We start from the raw sequence: 19,506 nt of genomic DNA, 5'->3' as shown, positions 1-19,506 counted from the left end.
GTTGTGGGAGGGGGAACTGGATGAAGGCAGTCAATCAAAAGGTAGAAACTACCAGTTATAAGAAAAATAATTACTGAGGACATAATGTAGAACATGATAAACATAATTAACACTGCTGTGCGTTACATGTGAAAATAAAGAGTTTTCATTACGAGGAAAAAATATACTTTTTTCTGTTCCTTTACTTTTGTATCTATATGAGATGATGGATGTTTGCTAATCTTATTGTGGTCATCACTTCATGATGTATGTAAGTCAGAGCACTGTGCTGCGCACCTTATACAGTGCTGTATGTCAATCTTGTCTCAAGAAAACTGGAGAAAAAGAAAAAGAGCAAAGGCGTGTACACTGTGGTCATGGTGTAATGGAGACATAAGCTAATTCTCCTCAGTTAGAGAGGGATCATCTTTGCCTCTATCTTTATCAAGCCCACCCTCTCTGATGGGTTCTTTTCTCCTCTTCCTACAAACAGGCTCAGGTCTCCTCTGGCCCCAAACACGCAAACAAACCACCCATGAGGCTTACGCTGATAGTGCCAACACCCCTTTCACTAGCACCTTCTGTGAAACATGCTCACTGTCTGCAGGTCCAAGCCACTGTCTCATTCATTCGTCTTTAAGTGACTGTGATCTTGCTCTGGTTTCCCCCAGGACACTGACGCCTCTCACCAAATCCAGTCACCTCTCCTCAGTCCTAATCCCACCCAGTCCCTCAGCTACACACCTGCTGGGCCACACCTGAGGTGGTCCACACCTCCTCTCACACTCCTCTCCTAACTTTTGTACACTGCACTTCCCTAAAGTACTCCCTCCCTCTCCCCCTATTTCTGCTCTGTCCTTCTACTGCCTGACAAAGGGAAGCATCAGCCAAGATCCCATTCTGAGTCCTGGTTTTGGACTCCTTACCCCCTCTTCTCCATTATTTGTTCTCCTCTCCCACAGAAAACTCACGATAATCAGCTCTAAAGTAAACTGGGTTTGAGAAAAAAACGTGGTCAGAAGGCCTGGCTTCCATTTCTGTTTCCACTGACTTAGTTGCTGTGCACCCAAGGGCATGTAACACCCCACAACTCCACAAAAGTGAAGAGATCTCTTTTAATGTCCCTTCCAATCCCACAGTTCTACAATTCTAACCCTAAAGAACATCAGATTTCCAGCTGGAACTTCTCTAATGCACTGACAAATCCACATTCTGTCTGCCATTTAACTGTCCCAGCTCCAAACCTAATCTCTCAAACCAACAACTTCTTTTAGGTTGCCTATTAATGTTGATGTACTGGTGCCACCAATACCGTAAGCTTGAAATGCTAGTAATCCTATACACCTACTGTCTTTTAAACGCACTTTCTGTCTTTTTAACCACCCCCCATACACTCAAGGCCTAATTCACAGAGCGTCTCTTCCAGGAAGTGATCCTCAGCCTCCCAATCTGGTAGCCATCCCCCATCTTCAGAAGAGCCGAGACACTCTATGTGTGCCTCTCTCATTACACTCGGCACATGTTTCCCTCCAGATTCTGGTTATGAAGGAGCAGGGTTTATATCTGAATCTTAGCATTTGCAAAGAGCACCTTGAGCACTGCCTTCCCCAGAGGACGGAAAAACCGTAAGATTTGAACTGAATTGACTAAACTCAATATGTACTCTGGATGCAGTAGAAGCAGTAGAGTTTTCTAGAATAATTTTTTTTTCAAGAAAAAAAAATTGACATATAATGATTTAGATGTTCTGGCTCTAAAATAGATATTGTTCTTTTTCAGCTAAGGAAGTAGAAGCTCCTCTTGAACTCCTTCAAAATCCAAGCCAACTTACAAAGCACACTAGAGACAGTATCTCTGTGAGGTCACAAGTTTTTTAAAAGCATGTTTATTAAACGATATACTCTTAAATATTTGGTTTTACATTTGAGCATTTCTTTTTTTATCTAAGTGGTTTACGAGGCAAAGTAGTTTGATAAACTGTTCGACCTGATGAATTATCCTCGTAAGTGTGGATCTGACGTAGTAAATGAGAACGCCCAGCCAGTCCATACTGCGTTATCTTCTCCTTCAACTTCCCTGCAGCACAAAGTCTCCAAAATGAAATATGATATCATCGATTTTCAGCTTCATTAATAAGCTTCCATGCATTCCTCTAAAAACTTATTTTTTAAAATGCCCCCATTGAGACAGTAAAACAAAATGAGAGAAAAAAAAAGGTTTTCAGTTTCTGTTATTACATAAAAATGCAGCCTAGCAGACAGAAGAACTAGAATTTCCAAGGAGTCTAAAGCAGAAAAGCCAAAGCTTTGGCTTAATTCACCTAGAAGATAGGATGTTTGGCATGAGGCCCAGCAGGTAGTACACCGTGTCGCTGCAAGAACATGACATGAAACTGAAGGGCCTGTCCACTGTCTCATTACTGAGGCTGCAGGGCAGGGTCCGACCTACCTGGTTGATCCCTGAGGGAGGGATCTTGTACGCCTGCAGCTTCTGTCTCAGCAGCTCGGGATCGCTGTGCCGGAAGGGGCACCCTGACAACGACAAGCAGCACAGCAGCAAGGTTATTCACCCGGACATAATACAACACCACACTCAAAAGACTGTCTGAGCGTCCCTTAATTGTCTAACAGCTTATTAATAAAAAAGTTAATTGCCCATGGGTGCAACTGGTTTCCTCTCTTTATCTAAATGACGACTGAGCTGCGCGGTTATCAGGGCACTACAGCGTCAAGAGTTACATAAAACATTCCAGCATTCTCAGGCAAGGCTGCCCACTCACTAGGAGGAGGAAGCACTTTTAATTATGCTACTAGCTAACAAGCACCCAACACGGGTTAGCCAACATTATTACTCTAAAAAAAGTCTTATGATGAAATGGCAAAGGGTCCCAATGAGAAAGAAATGAGGCTTAGTTAAGCCCAGAATTATTAAAGGACACCAAAAAGAGACAGATTAATTGAACTGTCCAAATTGCATTTGAAATAATGGCTATACCTGTCATGAAAAGGGTCAGAAAGGGCAAAGCCAAGAAGAAACTGAAGACTGACAAAAAACCAAAGATCACAAAAAAGTCTTTGAAAGCTATGCTCACAAGAAGAAGAAAACAGAAGAAACAGGGGGCTCGAGGAGAAGATGGCAGAAGAGTAAGAAGTGGAGATCACCTTCCTCCCCACAGATACATCAGAAATACATCTACACGTGGAACTGCTTCTATAGAACACCCACTGAACGCTGGCAGAAGACCTCAGACCTCCCAAAAGGCAAGAAACTCCCCACGTACCTGGGCAGGGCAAAAGAAAAAAGAAAAAAAAGAGACAAAAGAATAGGGACGGGACCTGCACCAGTGGGAGGGAGCTGTGAAGGAGGAAAGTTTTCCACACACCAGGAAGCCCCTTCGCAGGCGGAGACTGTGGGTGGCGGAGGGGAGAGCTTCAGAGCCGCGGAGGAGAGTGCAGCAACAGGGGTGTGGAGGGCAAAGCGGAGAGATTCCTGCACAGAGGATCGGTGCCGACCAGCACTCACCAGCCCGAGAGGCTTGTCTGCTCACCCGCCGGGATGGGCGGGGGCTGGGAGCTGAGGCTCGGGCTTCTGTCGGATCCCAGGGAGAGGACTGGGGTTGGCTGCTTGCACACAGCCTGAAGGGGTTAGTGCACCACAGCTAGCCGGGAAGGAGTCCTGGAAAAGGTCTGGACCTGCCGAAGATGCAAGAGACTTTTTCTTCCCTCTTTGTTTCCTGGTGCGCGAGGAGAGGGGATTCAGAGCGCTGCTTAAAGGAGCTCCAGAGACGGGCGCGAGCCGCGGCTATCAGCGCGGACCCCAGAGACGGACATGAAACGCTAAGACTGCTGCTGCCGCCACCAAGAAGCCTGTGTGCGACCACAGGTCACTATCCACAATGCCCCTCCCGGGAGCCTGTGCACCCCGCCACGGCCAGGCTCCCGTGTTCCAGGGACAACTTCCCTGGGAGAACGCACGGCGCTCCTCAGGCTGGTGCAACGTCACGCCAGCCTCTGATGCCGCAGGCTCGCCCTGCATTCCGTACCCCTCCCTCCCCACTGCCTAGTGAGCCAGAGCCCCCGAATCAGCTGCTCCTTTAACCCCGTCCTGTCTGAGCCAAGAACAGACACCCTCAGGTGACCTACACGCAGAGGCGGGGCCAAATCCAAAGCTGAACCTGGGAGCTGTGCAAACAAAGAAGAGAAAGGGAAATCTCTCCCAGCAGCCTCAGAAGCAGCGGATTAAAGCTCCACAGTCAACTTGATGTACCCTGCATCTGTGGAATACCTGAATAGACAACAAATCATCCCAAATTGAGGATGTGGACTCTGGGAGCAAGATATATTATTTTTTTCCCTTTTCCTCTTTTTGTGAGTGTGTATGTGTATGCTTCTGTGTGAGAGTTTGTCTGTATAGCTTTGCTTTCACTATTTGTCCTAGGGTTCTGTCCGTCTGTTCTTTTTATCTTTTTTTTTTTTACTTTAAAAAATATTTTTTCATAATAATATTTTATTTTTTTATTTTAATAACTATTTTATTTTATCTTACTTTATTTTATTTTATTTTATTTTATCCTCTTTCTTTCTTTCTTTCTATTTTTTCTCCCTTTTATTCTGAGCTGTGTGGATGAAAGGATCTTGGTGCTCCAGCCAGGAGTCAGTGCTGTGCCTCTGAGGTGGGAGGGCCAACTTCAGGACACTGGTCCACAAGAGACCTCCCAGCTCCACGTAATATCAAACGGGGAAAATCTCCGCGAGATCTCCATCTCAACACCAAGACCCAGCTTCACTCAACGACCAGCAACCTACAGTGCTGGACACCCTATGCCAGACAAATAGCAAGAAAGGAACATAGCCCCATCCATTAGCAGAGAGGCTGCCTAAAATCATAATAAGGCCACAGACACCCCAAAACACACCACCAGACGTGGACCTGCCCACCAGAAAGACAATATCCAGAATCATCCACCAGAACACAGGCACTAGTCCCCTCCACCAGGAAACCTACACAACCCACCAAACCAACCCTTAGCCACTGGGGACAGACACCAAAAACAACGGGAACTACGAACCTGCAGTTTGCAAAAAGGAGACTCCAAACACATTAAGATAAGCAAAATGAGAAGACAGAAAAACACACAGCAGATGAAGGAGCAAGGGAAAAATTCACCAAACATAAAAAATGAAGAGGAAATAGGCAGTCTACCTGAAAAAGAATTCAGAATGATAGTAAAGATGATCCAAAATCTTGGAAATAGAATAGAGAAAATGCAAGAAACATTTAACAAGGACCTAGAAGAACTAAAGAGGAAACAAGCAATGATGAACAACACAATAAATGAAATTAAAAATACTCTAGAAGGGATCAATAGCAGAATAACTGAGGCAGAAGAACGGATAAGTGACCTGGAAGATAAAATAGTGACAATAACTACTGCAGAGCAGAATAAAAAACAAAGAATAAAAAGAACTGAGGACAATCTCAGGGACCTCTGGCACAACAATAAACGCACCAACATTCGAATTATAGGGGTCCCAGAAGAAGAAGAGAAAAACAAAGGGACTGAGAAAATATTTGAAGAGATTATAGTTGAAAACTTCCCTAACATGGGAAAGAAAATAGTTAATCAAGTCCAGGAAGCACAGAGAGTCCAATACAGGAAAAAATCCAAGGAGAAACACGCCAAGACACATATTAACCAAACTATCAAAAATTAAATACAAAGAACAAATATTAAAAGCAGCAAGGGAAAAACAACAAATAACACACAATTCCCACAATTCCTTATGGGAATCCCCATAAGGTTAACAGCTGTTCTTTCAGCAGAAACTCTGCAAGCCAGAAGGGAGTGGCAGGACATATTTAAAGTGATGAAGGAGAAAAACCTATAACCAAGATTACTCTACCCATCAAGGATCTCATTCAGATTTGATGGAGAAATTAAAACCTTTACAGACAAGCAAAAGCTGAGAGAGTTCAGCACCACCAAACCAGCTTTACAACAAATATGAAAGGAACTTCTCTAGGCAAGAAACACAAGAGAAGGAAAAGACCTACAATAACAAACACAAAAAAATTAAGAAAATGGGAATAGGAACAAACCTATCGATAATTACCTTAAATGTAAATGCATTAAATGCTCCCACCAAAAGACATAGACTGGCTGAATGGATACAAAAACAAGACCCGTATATATGCTGTCTACAAGAGACCCACTTCAGACCTAGGGACACATACAGACTGAAAGTGAGGGGATGGAAAAAGATACTCCATGCAAATGGAAATCAAAAGAAAGCTGGAGTAGCAATTCTCATATCAGACAAAATAGACTTTAAAATAAAGACTATTACAAGAGACAAAGAAGGACACTATATAATGATCAAGGGATCGATCCAAGAGGAAGGTATAACAATTGTAAATATTTATGCACCCAACATAGGAGCACCTCAATACATAAGGCAAATACTAACAGCCATAAAAGGGGAAATCGACAGTAACACAATCATAGTAGGGGACTTTAACACCCCACTTTCACCAATGGACAGATCATCCAAAATGAAAATAAATAAGGAAACACAAGCTTTAAATGATACATTTAACAAGATGGACTTAATGGATATTTATAGGACATTCCACCCAAAAACAACAGAATACACATTTTTCTCAAGTGCTCATGGAACATTCTCCAGGATAGATCATATCCTGGGTCACAAATCAAGCCTTCGTAAATTTAAGAAAATTGAAATTGTATCAAGTATCTTTTCCGACCACAACACTATGATACTAGATATCAATTACAGGAAAAGATCTGTAAAAAATACAAACACATGGAGGCTACACAATACACTACTTAATAACGAAGTGATCACTGAAGAAATCAAAGCGGAAATCAAAAAATACCTAGAAACAAATGACAATGGAGACACGACCCCAAACCTATGGGATGCAGCAAAAGCAGTGCTAAGAGGGAAGTTTATAGCAATACAAGCCTACATCAAGAAACAGGAAACATCTCAAATAAACAACCTAACCTAGCACCTAAAGCAAATACAGACAGAAGAACAAAAAAACCCCAAAGCTAGCAGAAGGAAAGAAATCATAAAGATCAGATCAGAAATAAATGAAAAAGAAATGAAGGAGACAATAGCAAAGATCAATAAAACTAAAAGCTGGTGCTTTGAGAAGATAAACAAAATTGATAAACCATTAACCAGACTCATCAAGAGAAAAAGGGAGAAGACTCAAATCAATAGAATTAGAAATGAAGAAGGAGAAGTAACCACTGACACTGCAGAAATACAAACGATCATGAGATTACTACAAGCAACTCTATGCCAATAAAATGGACAACCTGGAAGAAATGGACAGATTCTTAGAAATGCACAACCTGCCGAGACTGAACCAGGAAGAAATAGAAAATATGAACAGACCAATCACAAGCACTGAAATTGAAACTGTGATTAAAAATCTTCCAACAAACAAAAGCCCAGGACCAGATGGCTTCACAGGCGAATTCTACCAAACATTTAGAGAAGAGCTAACACCCATCCTTCTCAAACTCTTCCAAAATATTGCAGAGGGAGGAACACTCCCCAACTCATTCTAAGAGGCCACCATCACCGTGATACCAAAACCAGACAAAGATGTCACAAAGAAAGAAAACTACAGGCCAATATCACTGATGAACATAGATGCAAAAATCCTCAACAAAATATTAGCAAACAGAATCCAACAGCACATTAATAGGATCATACACCATGATCAAGTGGGGTTTATTCCAGGAATGCAAGGATTCTTCAATATACGCAAATCAATCAACGTGATACATCATATTAACAAATTGAAGGAGAAAAACCATATGATCATCTCAATAGATGCAGAGAAAGCTTTTGACAAAATTTAACACCCATTTATGATAAAAACCCTCCAGAAAGTACACATAGAGGGAACTCTCCTCAACATAATAAAGGCCATATATGACAAACCCACAGCCAACATTGTCCTCAATGGTGAAAAACTGAAACCATTTCCACTAAGATCAGGAACAAGACAAGGTTGCCCACTCTCACCACTATTATTCAACATAGTTTTGGAAGTGTTAGCCACAGCAACCAGAGAAGAAAAAGAAAGAAAAGGAATCCAAATCAGAAAAGAAGTAAAGCTGTCACTGTTTGCAGATGACATGATACTATACATAGAGAATCCTAAAGATGCTACCAGAAAACTCCTAGAGCTAATCAATGAATTTGGTAAAGTAGCAGGATATGAAATTAATGCACAGAAATCTCTTGCATTCCTATACACTAATGATGAAAAATCTGAAAGTGAAATTAAGGAAACACTCCCGTTTACCATTGCAACAAAAAGAATAAAACATCTAGGAATAAACCTACCTAAGGAGACAAAAGACCTGTATGCAGAAAATTATAAGACACTGATGAAAGAAATTAAAGATGATACAAATAGATGGAGAGATATACCATGTTTTTGGATTGGAAGAATCAACATTGTGAAAATGACACTACTACCCAAAGCAATCTACAGATTCAATGCAAGCCCTATCAAACTACCACTGGCATTTTTCACAGAACTAGAACAAAAAATTTCACAATTTGTATGGAAACACAAAAGACCCCGAATAGCCAGAGCAATCTTGAGAACGAAAAATGGAGCTGGAGGAATCAGGCTCCCTGACTTCAGACTATATTACAAAGCTACAGTAATCAAGACAGTTTGGTACTGGCACAAAAACAGAAACATAGATCAATGGAACAGGATAGAAAGCCCAGAGATAAACCCACACACATATGGTCACCTTATCTTTGATAAAGGAGGCAAGCATATACAGTGGAGAAAAGACAGCCTCTTCAATAAGTGGTGTTGGGAAAACTGGACTGGTACATGTAAAAGTATGAAATTAGAACACTCCCTGACACCATACACAAAAATAAACTCAAAATGGATTAAAGACCTAAGTGTAAGGCCAGACACTATCAAACTCTTAGAGGAAAACATAGGCAGAACACTCTATGACATAAATCACAGCAAGATCCTTTTTGACCCAGCTCCTAGAGAATTGGAAATAAAAACAAAAATAAACAAAAAGGACCTAATGAAACTTAAAAGCTTTTGCACAGCAAAGGAAACCATAAACAAGACCAAAAGACAACCCTCAGAATGGGAGAAAATATTTGCAAATGAAGCAACTGACAAAGGATTAATCTCCAAGATTTACAAGCAGCTCATGCAGCTCAATAACAAAAAAACAAACAACCCAATCCAAAAATGGGCAGAAGACCTAAATAGACATTTCTCCAAAGAAGATATACAGATTGCCAACAGACACATGAAAGAATGCTCAACATCATTAATCAATAGAGAAATGCAAATCAAAACTACAATGAGATATCATCTCACACCGGTCAGAATGGCCATCATCAAAAAATCTAGAAACAATAATGCTGGAGAGGGTGTGGAGAAAAGGGAACCCTCTTGCACTGTTGGTGGGAATGTAAATTGATATAGCCACTATGGAGAACAGTATGGAGTTTCCTTAAAAAACTGAAAATAGAACTACCATATGACCCAGCAATCCCACTACTGGGCATATACCCTAAGAAAACCATAATTCAAAAAGAGTCATGTACCAAAATGTTCACTGCAGCTCTATTTACAATAGCCAGGACATGGAAGCAACCTAAGTGTCCATCATCGGATGAATGGATAAAGAAGATGTGGCACATATATACAATGGAATATTACTCAGCCATAAAAAGAAATGAAATGGAGGTATTTGTAGTGAGGTGGATGGAGTTAGAGTCTGTCATACAGAGTGAAGTAAGTCAGAAAGAGAAAAACAAATGCCGTATGCTAACACATATATATGGAATCTAAGAAAAAAAAAAAAAAAAAGGGCATGAAGAACCTAGGGGTAAGACGGGAATAAAGACAGAGACCTACTAGAGAATGGACTTGAGGATATGGGGAGGGGGAAGGGTAAGCTGAGACAAAGTGAGAGAGTGGCATGGACATATATACACTACCAAACGTAAAATAGATAGCTAGTGGGAAGCAGCTGCATAGCACAGGGAGATCAGCTCAGTGGTTTGTGACCACCTAGAGGGGTGGGGTAGGGAGGGTGGGAGGGAGGGAGATGCAAGAGGGAAGAGTTATGGGAACATATGTATATGTATAACTGACTCATTTTGTTATAAAGCAGAAACTAATACACCATTGTAAAGCAATTATACTCCAATAAAGATGTTTAAAAAAAAAAAAAAACAGAAGAAACAAACCACCTCAGAAGCAAGGAAGCTGGTGTTATTTTGACAAATGACAGAAAGAAAACAGAACTTGACAACTCCTACTTTGTTTCTATCTTCCACATCAAAGGGAACAATCTTCCAAACTGGAAAGGGCTGGACTCACAAGGTAACTGAAGATGAAGTGAATGTAGACACAACTAATGCTGATTCCAGCAAAGTGTTGAACAGAACTTCCCAGCACACATTTGTGGAAGGGATGGATAAACAGTGTGGAATATAGTTCTACCTACATCGACTCATGACTGGCTGAACAACCCAACTCCAGGCAGTGCTGGTTAATGAAACAGGTCAACCTAGGGACTACAGAGGTTTGCAAACTACACAAATCTAAAAGGATAGAGACTTCTGGTTTGCATTCTGGCACAGAAAGAGCTTAGAAGTTGTCACTCCATCCTAAAAGTAAAAAGCTGAACAGACTGAAAAATCAACAACTCCTCTCAGATCTGTCAAAGAAATGAGGTCACAGGGAAAACCACTGTCCCCAAAATTGGAGGGAGAGGCAGACACAGAGAATCACAACAAACCAGAGCAGAAATCTCTGTAGGAACAAGCACTGGGGTAGGAAAACCTAACCTGTAACTGACAAATTTCTGGAGTCTCTGTGTGGACAAGTCTGAAAGTTAGAAGGTCCAGGGAGACCAGTCAGAGGAGGGCCACACTTTGAGGCTGAACTTCAGGGGCTCTACCAGTTGCTCACAGCAAGTAACAGAGAAATCCCCTCATGCTGTAGCACGGGGGTAAGCACAGGTACCATTTTAAATACTCTGGAGCACTCTGCTCTTCTTAGCAAGGCCAGGAGAAACTATTTTACCAGAGCCGGGCCTACCTGGGGGAAGAGAAATGCTCAGCTCCAGCCTCCTCTGGCCATCCTGTCCCCCCAAAGGGAGGAAGCTGAGAATCACTGTTGAAGTTCACAGCCCACAGCCACAGGCTCACTAAACACTGAGACCCAATTACCCAATCCAACACTATAGGCACCCCCCCTGCTCACCACCGCATCACTACAGGCCTACGTACTGGAGTTCCTCACGTCTACCTTTCAACAAAAAATAACAGTGTGAAGAGACTGAAAACGTGTCAGAATTAGAGCCAGATAAGGCAGGGATACTGGAGTTATCAGACTGGGAATCTAAATTAACTATGATTAATATGCTGAGGGCTCTACTGGAAAAAGTAGACAACATGCAAGAACAGATGTGTAATGTAAGCAGACAGATGGAAATTCTAAGGAAGAATCAAAAAGAGATGCAAACACTGTAAGACAAATGAAGAATGCCTTTGATGGGCTTATTAGCAGACACGGCTGAGGAAAAGATCTCTGTGCTTGAGGATATGTCAATAGAAACTTCAAACCCAAAAAAACAAAAGGAAAAACAACAAGAACAGAATAGCCAAGAACCGTGAACAACTATGAAAGGTGTAACATATGAGAATGGGAATACCAGAAGGAGGAGAGAGAGAGAAAGAAACAGAAGCAATAATGACAGAGAATTTCCCCCAAATTAATGTCAGACACCAAACCACAGACCCAGGAAGCTCAGAGAACACCAAGCAGGATAAATGCCAAAAAAAAGCAGCTAGGCATAATATATTCATACTTCAGAAAATCAATAACAAAGAAAAATCTTGAAAGAAGCCAAAGGGGAAACACCTTACCTACAGAGAAGCAAAGAAAATAATTATATCTAACCTATCCTCAGAAACTGTGCAAGAAGAGAGTGGAGTGAAACAGTTAAACTGTTGAGAGAAAAAATCCCTCAAACCCAGAATTCTGTACCCTGCAAAATTCTCCTTCAAAAGAGGAGAAATAAGGATTTTCTCTGACAAACAAAAATTCAGGTAATCTGTTGCCAGACCTGCATGGCAAGAAACATTAAAAGAAGTTCTTCAAAGAGAAATAAAATGATACAAACCAGAAATTCAGATCTACCCAAAGAAAATTTGAACATCAGAGAATGATAAGGAAAGGTAATATAAAAACTTTTATTTTCCTTATTCATAACTAATCTGACAGATAACAGTTTGTTCAAAGTAATGGGAACAGTGTATTCTGTTATGCATGTTTATGTACATATCTGTGTGTGGTTATATATTCTTAAGTATAAATGAAATGAATGACAGAATGATACAAGGGAAGTAGAAATATTCGTTATTATAAGGTACTTGCATTACTTATGTGTGATGTGGTGATTTGAAAAGAGAGTTGGATTAGTTGTACATATATAGTGAAAACTCTTTAAAAAATAAAACTAATTTAAAAAGTAACAAAAGAAATACAATAGATATGCTAAGAAGAGAAAAAAATGGAATCATATAAAATGCTCAGTTAAAACCACAAAAGGCAGAAAATGTGTGGAAGACAAAAACACAGAAACAAAGAATAAGGGCAACAAATAAAAAACAGTAAAAAATATGGCAGCCATTAATCCAACTATATCAATCATTACTTTAAACGTCAGTGGTCACCAATTAAAAATAGATTGTCAGAATGGATCAAAATCAAAATCAAGACCCAACCGTATGTTGTATACAAGAAAGCCACTTTAAAGACACATATGGATTGAAAGTAAAGACAGAGAAAGATACACCATGCTAACACAAATCAAAGAAAGTGGGAGTATCTATGTTACTTTCAGACAGAGCAGAGTTCAGAGAATGGGAGCTTATGCAGGATAAAAAGGGGCATTACGTAACGATAAGGGGTGAATACTCCAAGAAGACATCACCATCCGTAATGCGTATGCACTTAACAACAGAGCATCAAAACACATCAGGGAAAACCTGACAGAATTGCAAGGAGAAGTGCTGACTCCACTGCTGGACTCCACCTCCATCAAGCTGGACAGATCCCGCAGATGGAGAATCTGCAACAACACAGTGAGCTCACAAGCACCATCATTCCGGGACAGAAATGATATCCATTAACTGGCTACACCCAACAGCAGCAGACAGCACATCCTCAGCTCATAGGGCCAAGCCCTCTGCTGCGGGCCATGCTGACATGGGGACAGCTGAGCAAGTGTGGGGCAGAGGGCACCCGGGATCTCTCTATACCTCCTGCTCAGTACTGCTGTGATCCTAAAACTGCTCCACAAAAATAAAGCTTATTCACTTAAAGAAAGGGTAGATCAATGTGTCTAAAAAACAATACGAGCTCGTTGAGGGTCTGCTAAGTACAGTGGTCCCTCAGCATCCACAGAGGACTGGTTCTGGGACCTGCCTGGGATACCAAAGTCTGCAGGTACCCAAGTCCCACAGTTGGCCCTCTGTATCCAAGGTTCCACATCCTCAGATTCAGCCAACCTCGGATTGTGTAGTACTGTATATATTTGTTGGAAAAAATCTGCGTGTAAGATGGACTCATGCAGTTCAAACCCCTGCTGTTCAAGAGTTAGCTGTGTATTATTTTCTAGCTGATAGAGTTTAAATTAAAAACAAAGTAAAACAAACAGAATGGACCAGAATAAATAAGATACAATAACAAGAAGAAGAAATATAAAATCCTGTCTTTAAGCTAATAAAAATCAACTAAGTAAGTGCTGAATGTGAGGACTTGTAAACCGACAGAAGAACCACTGGGAGTTTCACTTGGCCAAGCTCAGTGTAAGTTACTCCCTGGTGTGGCCACTGGGAAAAGCTACAGACTTTCTCACCACAAGTATCTGGTCAGTTGTTTTCAAAGTTTAGAAGACATCAAAATCACCCAGAGAACTAGCAAATAAATCTGAGTTTATGCGTCTGAGGGTTGAGCCTGAGCCTGTATTTCTAAAAGTTCCGTAAGTGCCTGACACGAGCGGTGAAAACCGCTCACTGTGTGTTCCAGGACTGGCCACCTTTGCATCTACTAAATGCTAATGCTCTGGACACATGAAGCATCTTTCTTAAAATTCCATTTGAGATTTTTTTGATCTTTAACAGCCTGCAACTGTGTGATCTTCTAAAACAGAATTTCATTTAAGATGCTAAAACAAGAAAAAGTTTTGACACATATTGCAGTCAGCTTTGGTAATCTAGAAAATTTAACTAATATGGACTATTAAATCATGCTCTCACATACCAGACAAGTGAGGAGCTTTTCAAGGTATGCTCAGAGAACTATTTTAGAAAAAAGGTGTTAAACTCAGAAATCTACAGAAAACAGATTAACTTTCTTTTTAACCTACAACTTAGGCAAATTGATAGATGTTTGAAACCGTGACTTGTTAAATCCCTCAATCTTTGTTAATCAGATGATAGTAATGAGAATAAAACACACTCTCTCTCAGTAGTCTCTGAAAATTAATCAATCTACTGTTCCAAAATTCGAGGCACTCAATTTTAAAAAGCTTTGAAGAACTCGCATCAGCCTTCTAAGACACATGCAGAACAGGAGAAAGAGAATAGCAGGTGAAGGGGACGGAGGACTAAAGAGCCCAGTCCAGCACAAAGTGGAGAACAGCAGAACCGCTTTCTTATGCTGACCCAGCCCAATAATAAGACATACCACTAGAAGCTAGTGGAGCTCTGGCTTGACCTGATGACCGACACAAGCTACAAACCCGTTCCCCTTAGTAATGCAAAAATCATTCCACTGTTTCAGTGTTTCCTACAGAGCTCCTGGGTTTCTGTATATCACAGACACATCCAGAGGAAGCACTTACCATGATAATCCCCTTGGCTTGGTGGATTGGTTAGGATAATCTTCAGGCAACTGTAAGGCGTATAGTCTGTCCTCTTGCCTTCCTTTCCAAAGCTATGACGGATATTGTAAGAGTAGCCTTTATCAAACTGATTAGAGGAAAAAGAAAGAAGAGACAAAGTAAGCCAGCATTGTACTGGTGGTGTCAACAGTGCCTGCTGGAACCAAAGAGCACAAAGTGATTTTTCTAAAATAAATTTAGCATTCACAGGCAGATGTATATTTATACCAATATAACATTTGGGTCCTTTACAGGTTTTTAAAGGTGCAAAACTTAAAGGAAACACATTTCTCAGGTTAGAGACAGCTTATGTTTATATGTTTAAAGATGAGGATAATCCTTTCCTGAGAAGAATAATCAATTTGCTCATTTCTTGGTTTGATTCCAAAGATCATGCTAGATGTAAATCATCTTCTCTACCCCCTTTATCCTAGTCTTCCCTGAATTCCCACATCCTGCCTATTCTACTTTTGAAGTGTCTCCTAACTAATTAATGCCTTCCTCTGGATTTTCACTATACAAAACAAGCTGACAGCAAATGCTTGATGAAGGAACTACTGTGATTGCCTCCTGCCTGGAATTCCTGACTCATGTTCAAAACGCAAGGTAATGACATAGGAAGGACTTTGAAATGGGTGGGATAAGAAGAAAAAAGGAACCCATATTTATTGAAAGGCTCAGTATAGTGGGTCTAAACTGTCTAATACTTTAAGGAAAGCAGGACAGAGAATCAGAATAAGAGATGGGAAAATACTGTGGGTTTTTATGGGTGAGATTTTTTTTTCATTGAAGTATAGTTGATTTACAATGTTGTGTTAGTTTTTGGTATACAGTGAAGTGATTCAATTATACATATATATATATATATATATATATATATATTCTTTTTCAGATTCTTTTCCACTATAGGTTATTACAAGATATCAAATATAGTTCCCTGTGCTATATAGTAGGTCCTTGTTGCTTAGGGGTGAGATTTTTAAATTTGAGGCTATAATTTACATTTAGTGAAATGCACAGATCTCAGGTCTACAGTTTGATGTAACACATACCCCCATCAAGAGACAGCATGTTTCCACCATCCAAGAGCCCCCTGAGCCCCTTCTCAGCATTCTTCCCCACCCTCCACACCCAGAAGCAACTATTGGTCTGACTTTTGTCACCGTGGCTTTAGCTATTCTATAACTTCACATAAATGGAATTGTACAGTCTTAAGTATTTTGTGTCTGACTTTTTCATGTCTTTTCATGTTTCTGAGACTGATCCATGGATGACATGTATCGTCACATGTATCAGCAGATTGTTCCACTGTATGAATATACCAGGTAGTTTATCTAGTCTCCTGCAGATGGACACCTGGGCTTTTCCAGTTTGGGGCTGTTATCAATAAAGCTACCATGCACATTCTTGCAGATGACTTTGGTGGACATTATTTTCATTTCTCTCAGATAAATACACAGAAGTAGAACTGCTGCTAACAATTTTCCAGAATGGCTGTACTATTTTATACCCCATCAGCAATGCATGAGAGTTCCACATTCTCCCCAAAGTGTGGTGGTGTCAATTTCATTCATTTTAGCCATTCTAACAGACGGGTAGTGGCATCTCATTCCGCATTTCCCTGATGACAAACACTGTTGAGTACTTTTTCACGTGCTTTCTTGGCTGTGATATGCCTTATTTTGTAAAGTGTCTGTTCAAGTCTTTTTAGAAACTGGGTTGACAATTATTCCATTGAAAGAATTCTTCATATATTCTGGATACAAACCTGTTATCAGATATAGGTGTTACAAATATTTTCTCAGTCTGTGGCTTGTCTATTTTCTTGATGTTACTTTTTGACAAGATGAGCAGATGTTTTTATTTTTGATGAACGCTAATTAAATCATGTTTTTATGGCAGTGCTCTCTGTGCCCTCTCTAAGACAGGTTGCAGAGATATTCTGTATTGTCCTTTAGAAGCCATAATGTTTTAGCTTTTCAGTCTAGGTCCTGATTCATCTCGAGTTAATTTCTGTGTGTTCTCTTTTTATCCCCTGTAGGGAAAGAAAAATATTTTTCCCTCTACCCTCCTAGGTTAAATGGCTGGGGCCCATGAATCAAACTGATAAAAGACAGATAAACAAGGAAAAAAAACCCACTTAATTACATTTGTACATAAGTACATGTACAAAGAGATACGACTCAAGGAGGTAGGCTGATGACTGAAGTTTAAACATCATCTTAGGCTAAATCAAGGAAAAGGGGTTTAGGGATTCTGGGTTGGGGAAGCAAGTTTTGAGAAGGGGAGGGGAGGAAATACAGGGTAAATAAGGGTTGGCTTGTTCTGCAGATAAGACTTGGGTAGCTTTCTTCCTGGTACAGAGATGTCATTACAAATGTAAATTTCCTTTATAAGAGGGGAAATTTATACTGTATCCTTAGGCAGTTAGGGGAGGTAGAGAGCTTTTCCTGCATCTGCTCGTCCTTTAGCTCAAAATAATCCTTATGCCTGCCAACTGGAAATTGTCACTTGCCATCTGCCTCTACAAGGATGAGGTCACTGGCCACTGCAGTTGCTGACCTTCAACACCCCTTGAAAGGAGTTCAGGGCTGAGATCAGGAAGGAGGCACTCTGTGCTCTGGTATAACTGTGAACAAGCCTTCAGATAGTTAGATACTTCCAGGTAAAGATTTTATGAGCCTAATTTTATGAGCCTAATTTCTTGCATCTTCCTCGTGATGAGCAGCAACCTTCTGCTGAAATGCGTGCTTGATTCCATGTACCCCCATCACTAAAATCACATACATACTGACCTCCCCCCACCTCTTTGGAGCAGTTCCTCAGAGCTATCTGAGAGGCTGTCTCCCAGGCTATAGTTCTCATTTTGTCCCAAATAAAACTTAACTCTCAACTCTCACATTGTGCATTTTTTTCAGTCATCATGCCAAAGTAGCGTATTTTGGATGGCATATCCGGTATCCTTCACCCCCATGTGAATTGGATAACACTTTTTCTAACGCCATTTACTGAAGATATTTTATTCCCTTGCTCTATAGTTCCATACTTTTGCTGATGCCACGCTGTTTTCTTTACAAAATCTTTAGAGTAAGCCTCAAATTCAGATAATGTAAGTCCTCCTGCTTTGGTTTTTCTCAATATTATTTTGGCTATTTTATGTCTTTGCATTTCCATATAAATTTCAGAATCAGTTTATCAATTTCTACTTAAAAAAAAAAAAAAAAAAGACTGCTGGAATTTTCAGCAGTCAGTAGCTTACAGTTTTATAACTACCTATCTGCCCACAAGCAATCTTCAACCAGGAAAACAAATGGCATTTCAACTAACAGAAAACTTTCAAGAAAGAAAATTTTCAAATTATCATTAAATTTCACTGGTGAAAACAAGAATGTTAAAAGTTCCAGCAAACATATTTTATGGACAACTTCTATTTGTTTAGTCATAAGCATTAACTATAATCAATCTCCTTCTGCAAACTTTTAGGTATGAATTGAATTTAATTAGACATAAGATTTCTGTACATTCATCAGAAAACACTGAAAGAACTTTTCGGTCAGCCATTATGTTAAAGTAATGAAAAGCTACTCTCTCTAAAGGAAGAAAAGCTGTAATTATTATCTTTCCCCTCCCTTTCCTTTCCAATTTACTTCCCGCTTATGTGTACATAGGTCTAAAATTTGGACCTAGTAGCTTTCTGGCTATTCACATATTTATCATACAAACTGTCTTCTCTAGTTTTCAGACTGGCAAACTCTTGAAATATTGTGTAGAAGGTACATTTATTGGGTAATGTTTTTTAGGGAATACTTTCCAGGTGTCCACATTCACAACTCAAAGGAACAACTGTAAGACTCACATGGGAAGAGGGGGTGAGAACCAGGTGGAAACACTCTTTTCCGCCTTGGCTCCTCCATTCCACTCCAGCCAGCAACGGGAAATGCCACAAAATCAACACCAGGCCTGAAGGCGGTTGAGTGGAAGTTGGCAACCTTCCAAATTAGTCCTGTGGCACTGCAATCTGCATTTCTGCTCAAGTCAGCAGCGAATTATTTTCAGGGCCACTATGTTACCAGTGGAACTCAAGAAACATGATGAAGCAGGCGCATCCTCATCCTGCTCCTACCCGTCTCTTTCGGAGTCTCCCTCACAAGTCTACCTCCCACCCCAGCTCCACCTGGGGCCCAGCGACTGCATCTTATTACATTTCTTATAGTATTTACACCCAAATCCTCTCAGAGGTCATGAGTAAACCTCTAATTGTCATGAGCAGTGCATGGTCTTCCTTAGAAGAAAGTCTATCCTACCAAGAAAAGCCCACAGACCAAGTATTACTCTCACTGTCAGAACATCAAAACCTGCCTTTCAAGCTACGTCAAGCTTAGCTTGCACAGTAAAGTGAGAATGGTTGCAAACCAAGTGTCCTTCAGAGAGAGATTTATATTCAAAAAGGAAAATCTTCTTGACCTAAGTGAGGCAAAACAACCATATATATGTGGGCAGAGAACAGGATAAGGATATGGTAATTT

General features: G+C 40.4%; 1 protein-coding gene across 2 annotated transcripts in view; it reads right to left on the bottom strand.

Annotated features, from left to right (window-relative positions):
• Positions 1–19,506, bottom strand: part of PRIM2 (DNA primase subunit 2) — a 291,365-nt gene that overhangs the window by 36,669 nt on the left and 235,190 nt on the right. For both annotated transcript variants that reach the window (XM_036870754.1, XM_036870755.1), the window contains exons 11-12: positions 14,942–15,068; positions 2,428–2,510 (exon numbers count right to left, since the gene is read on the bottom strand). In XM_036870754.1, coding sequence (XP_036726649.1) covers positions 2,428–2,510; positions 14,942–15,068 — 210 coding nt within the window. The remainder of the gene's footprint in view (positions 1–2,427; positions 2,511–14,941; positions 15,069–19,506) is intronic.

This window comes from Balaenoptera musculus, chromosome 11 (genome assembly GCF_009873245.2).
Source record: "Balaenoptera musculus isolate JJ_BM4_2016_0621 chromosome 11, mBalMus1.pri.v3, whole genome shotgun sequence".
Lineage (NCBI taxonomy): Eukaryota > Metazoa > Chordata > Mammalia > Artiodactyla > Balaenopteridae > Balaenoptera > Balaenoptera musculus.
The sequence above is the reverse complement of the archived record's forward strand: the minus strand, read 5'-3'. Positions and strand labels throughout refer to the sequence as shown.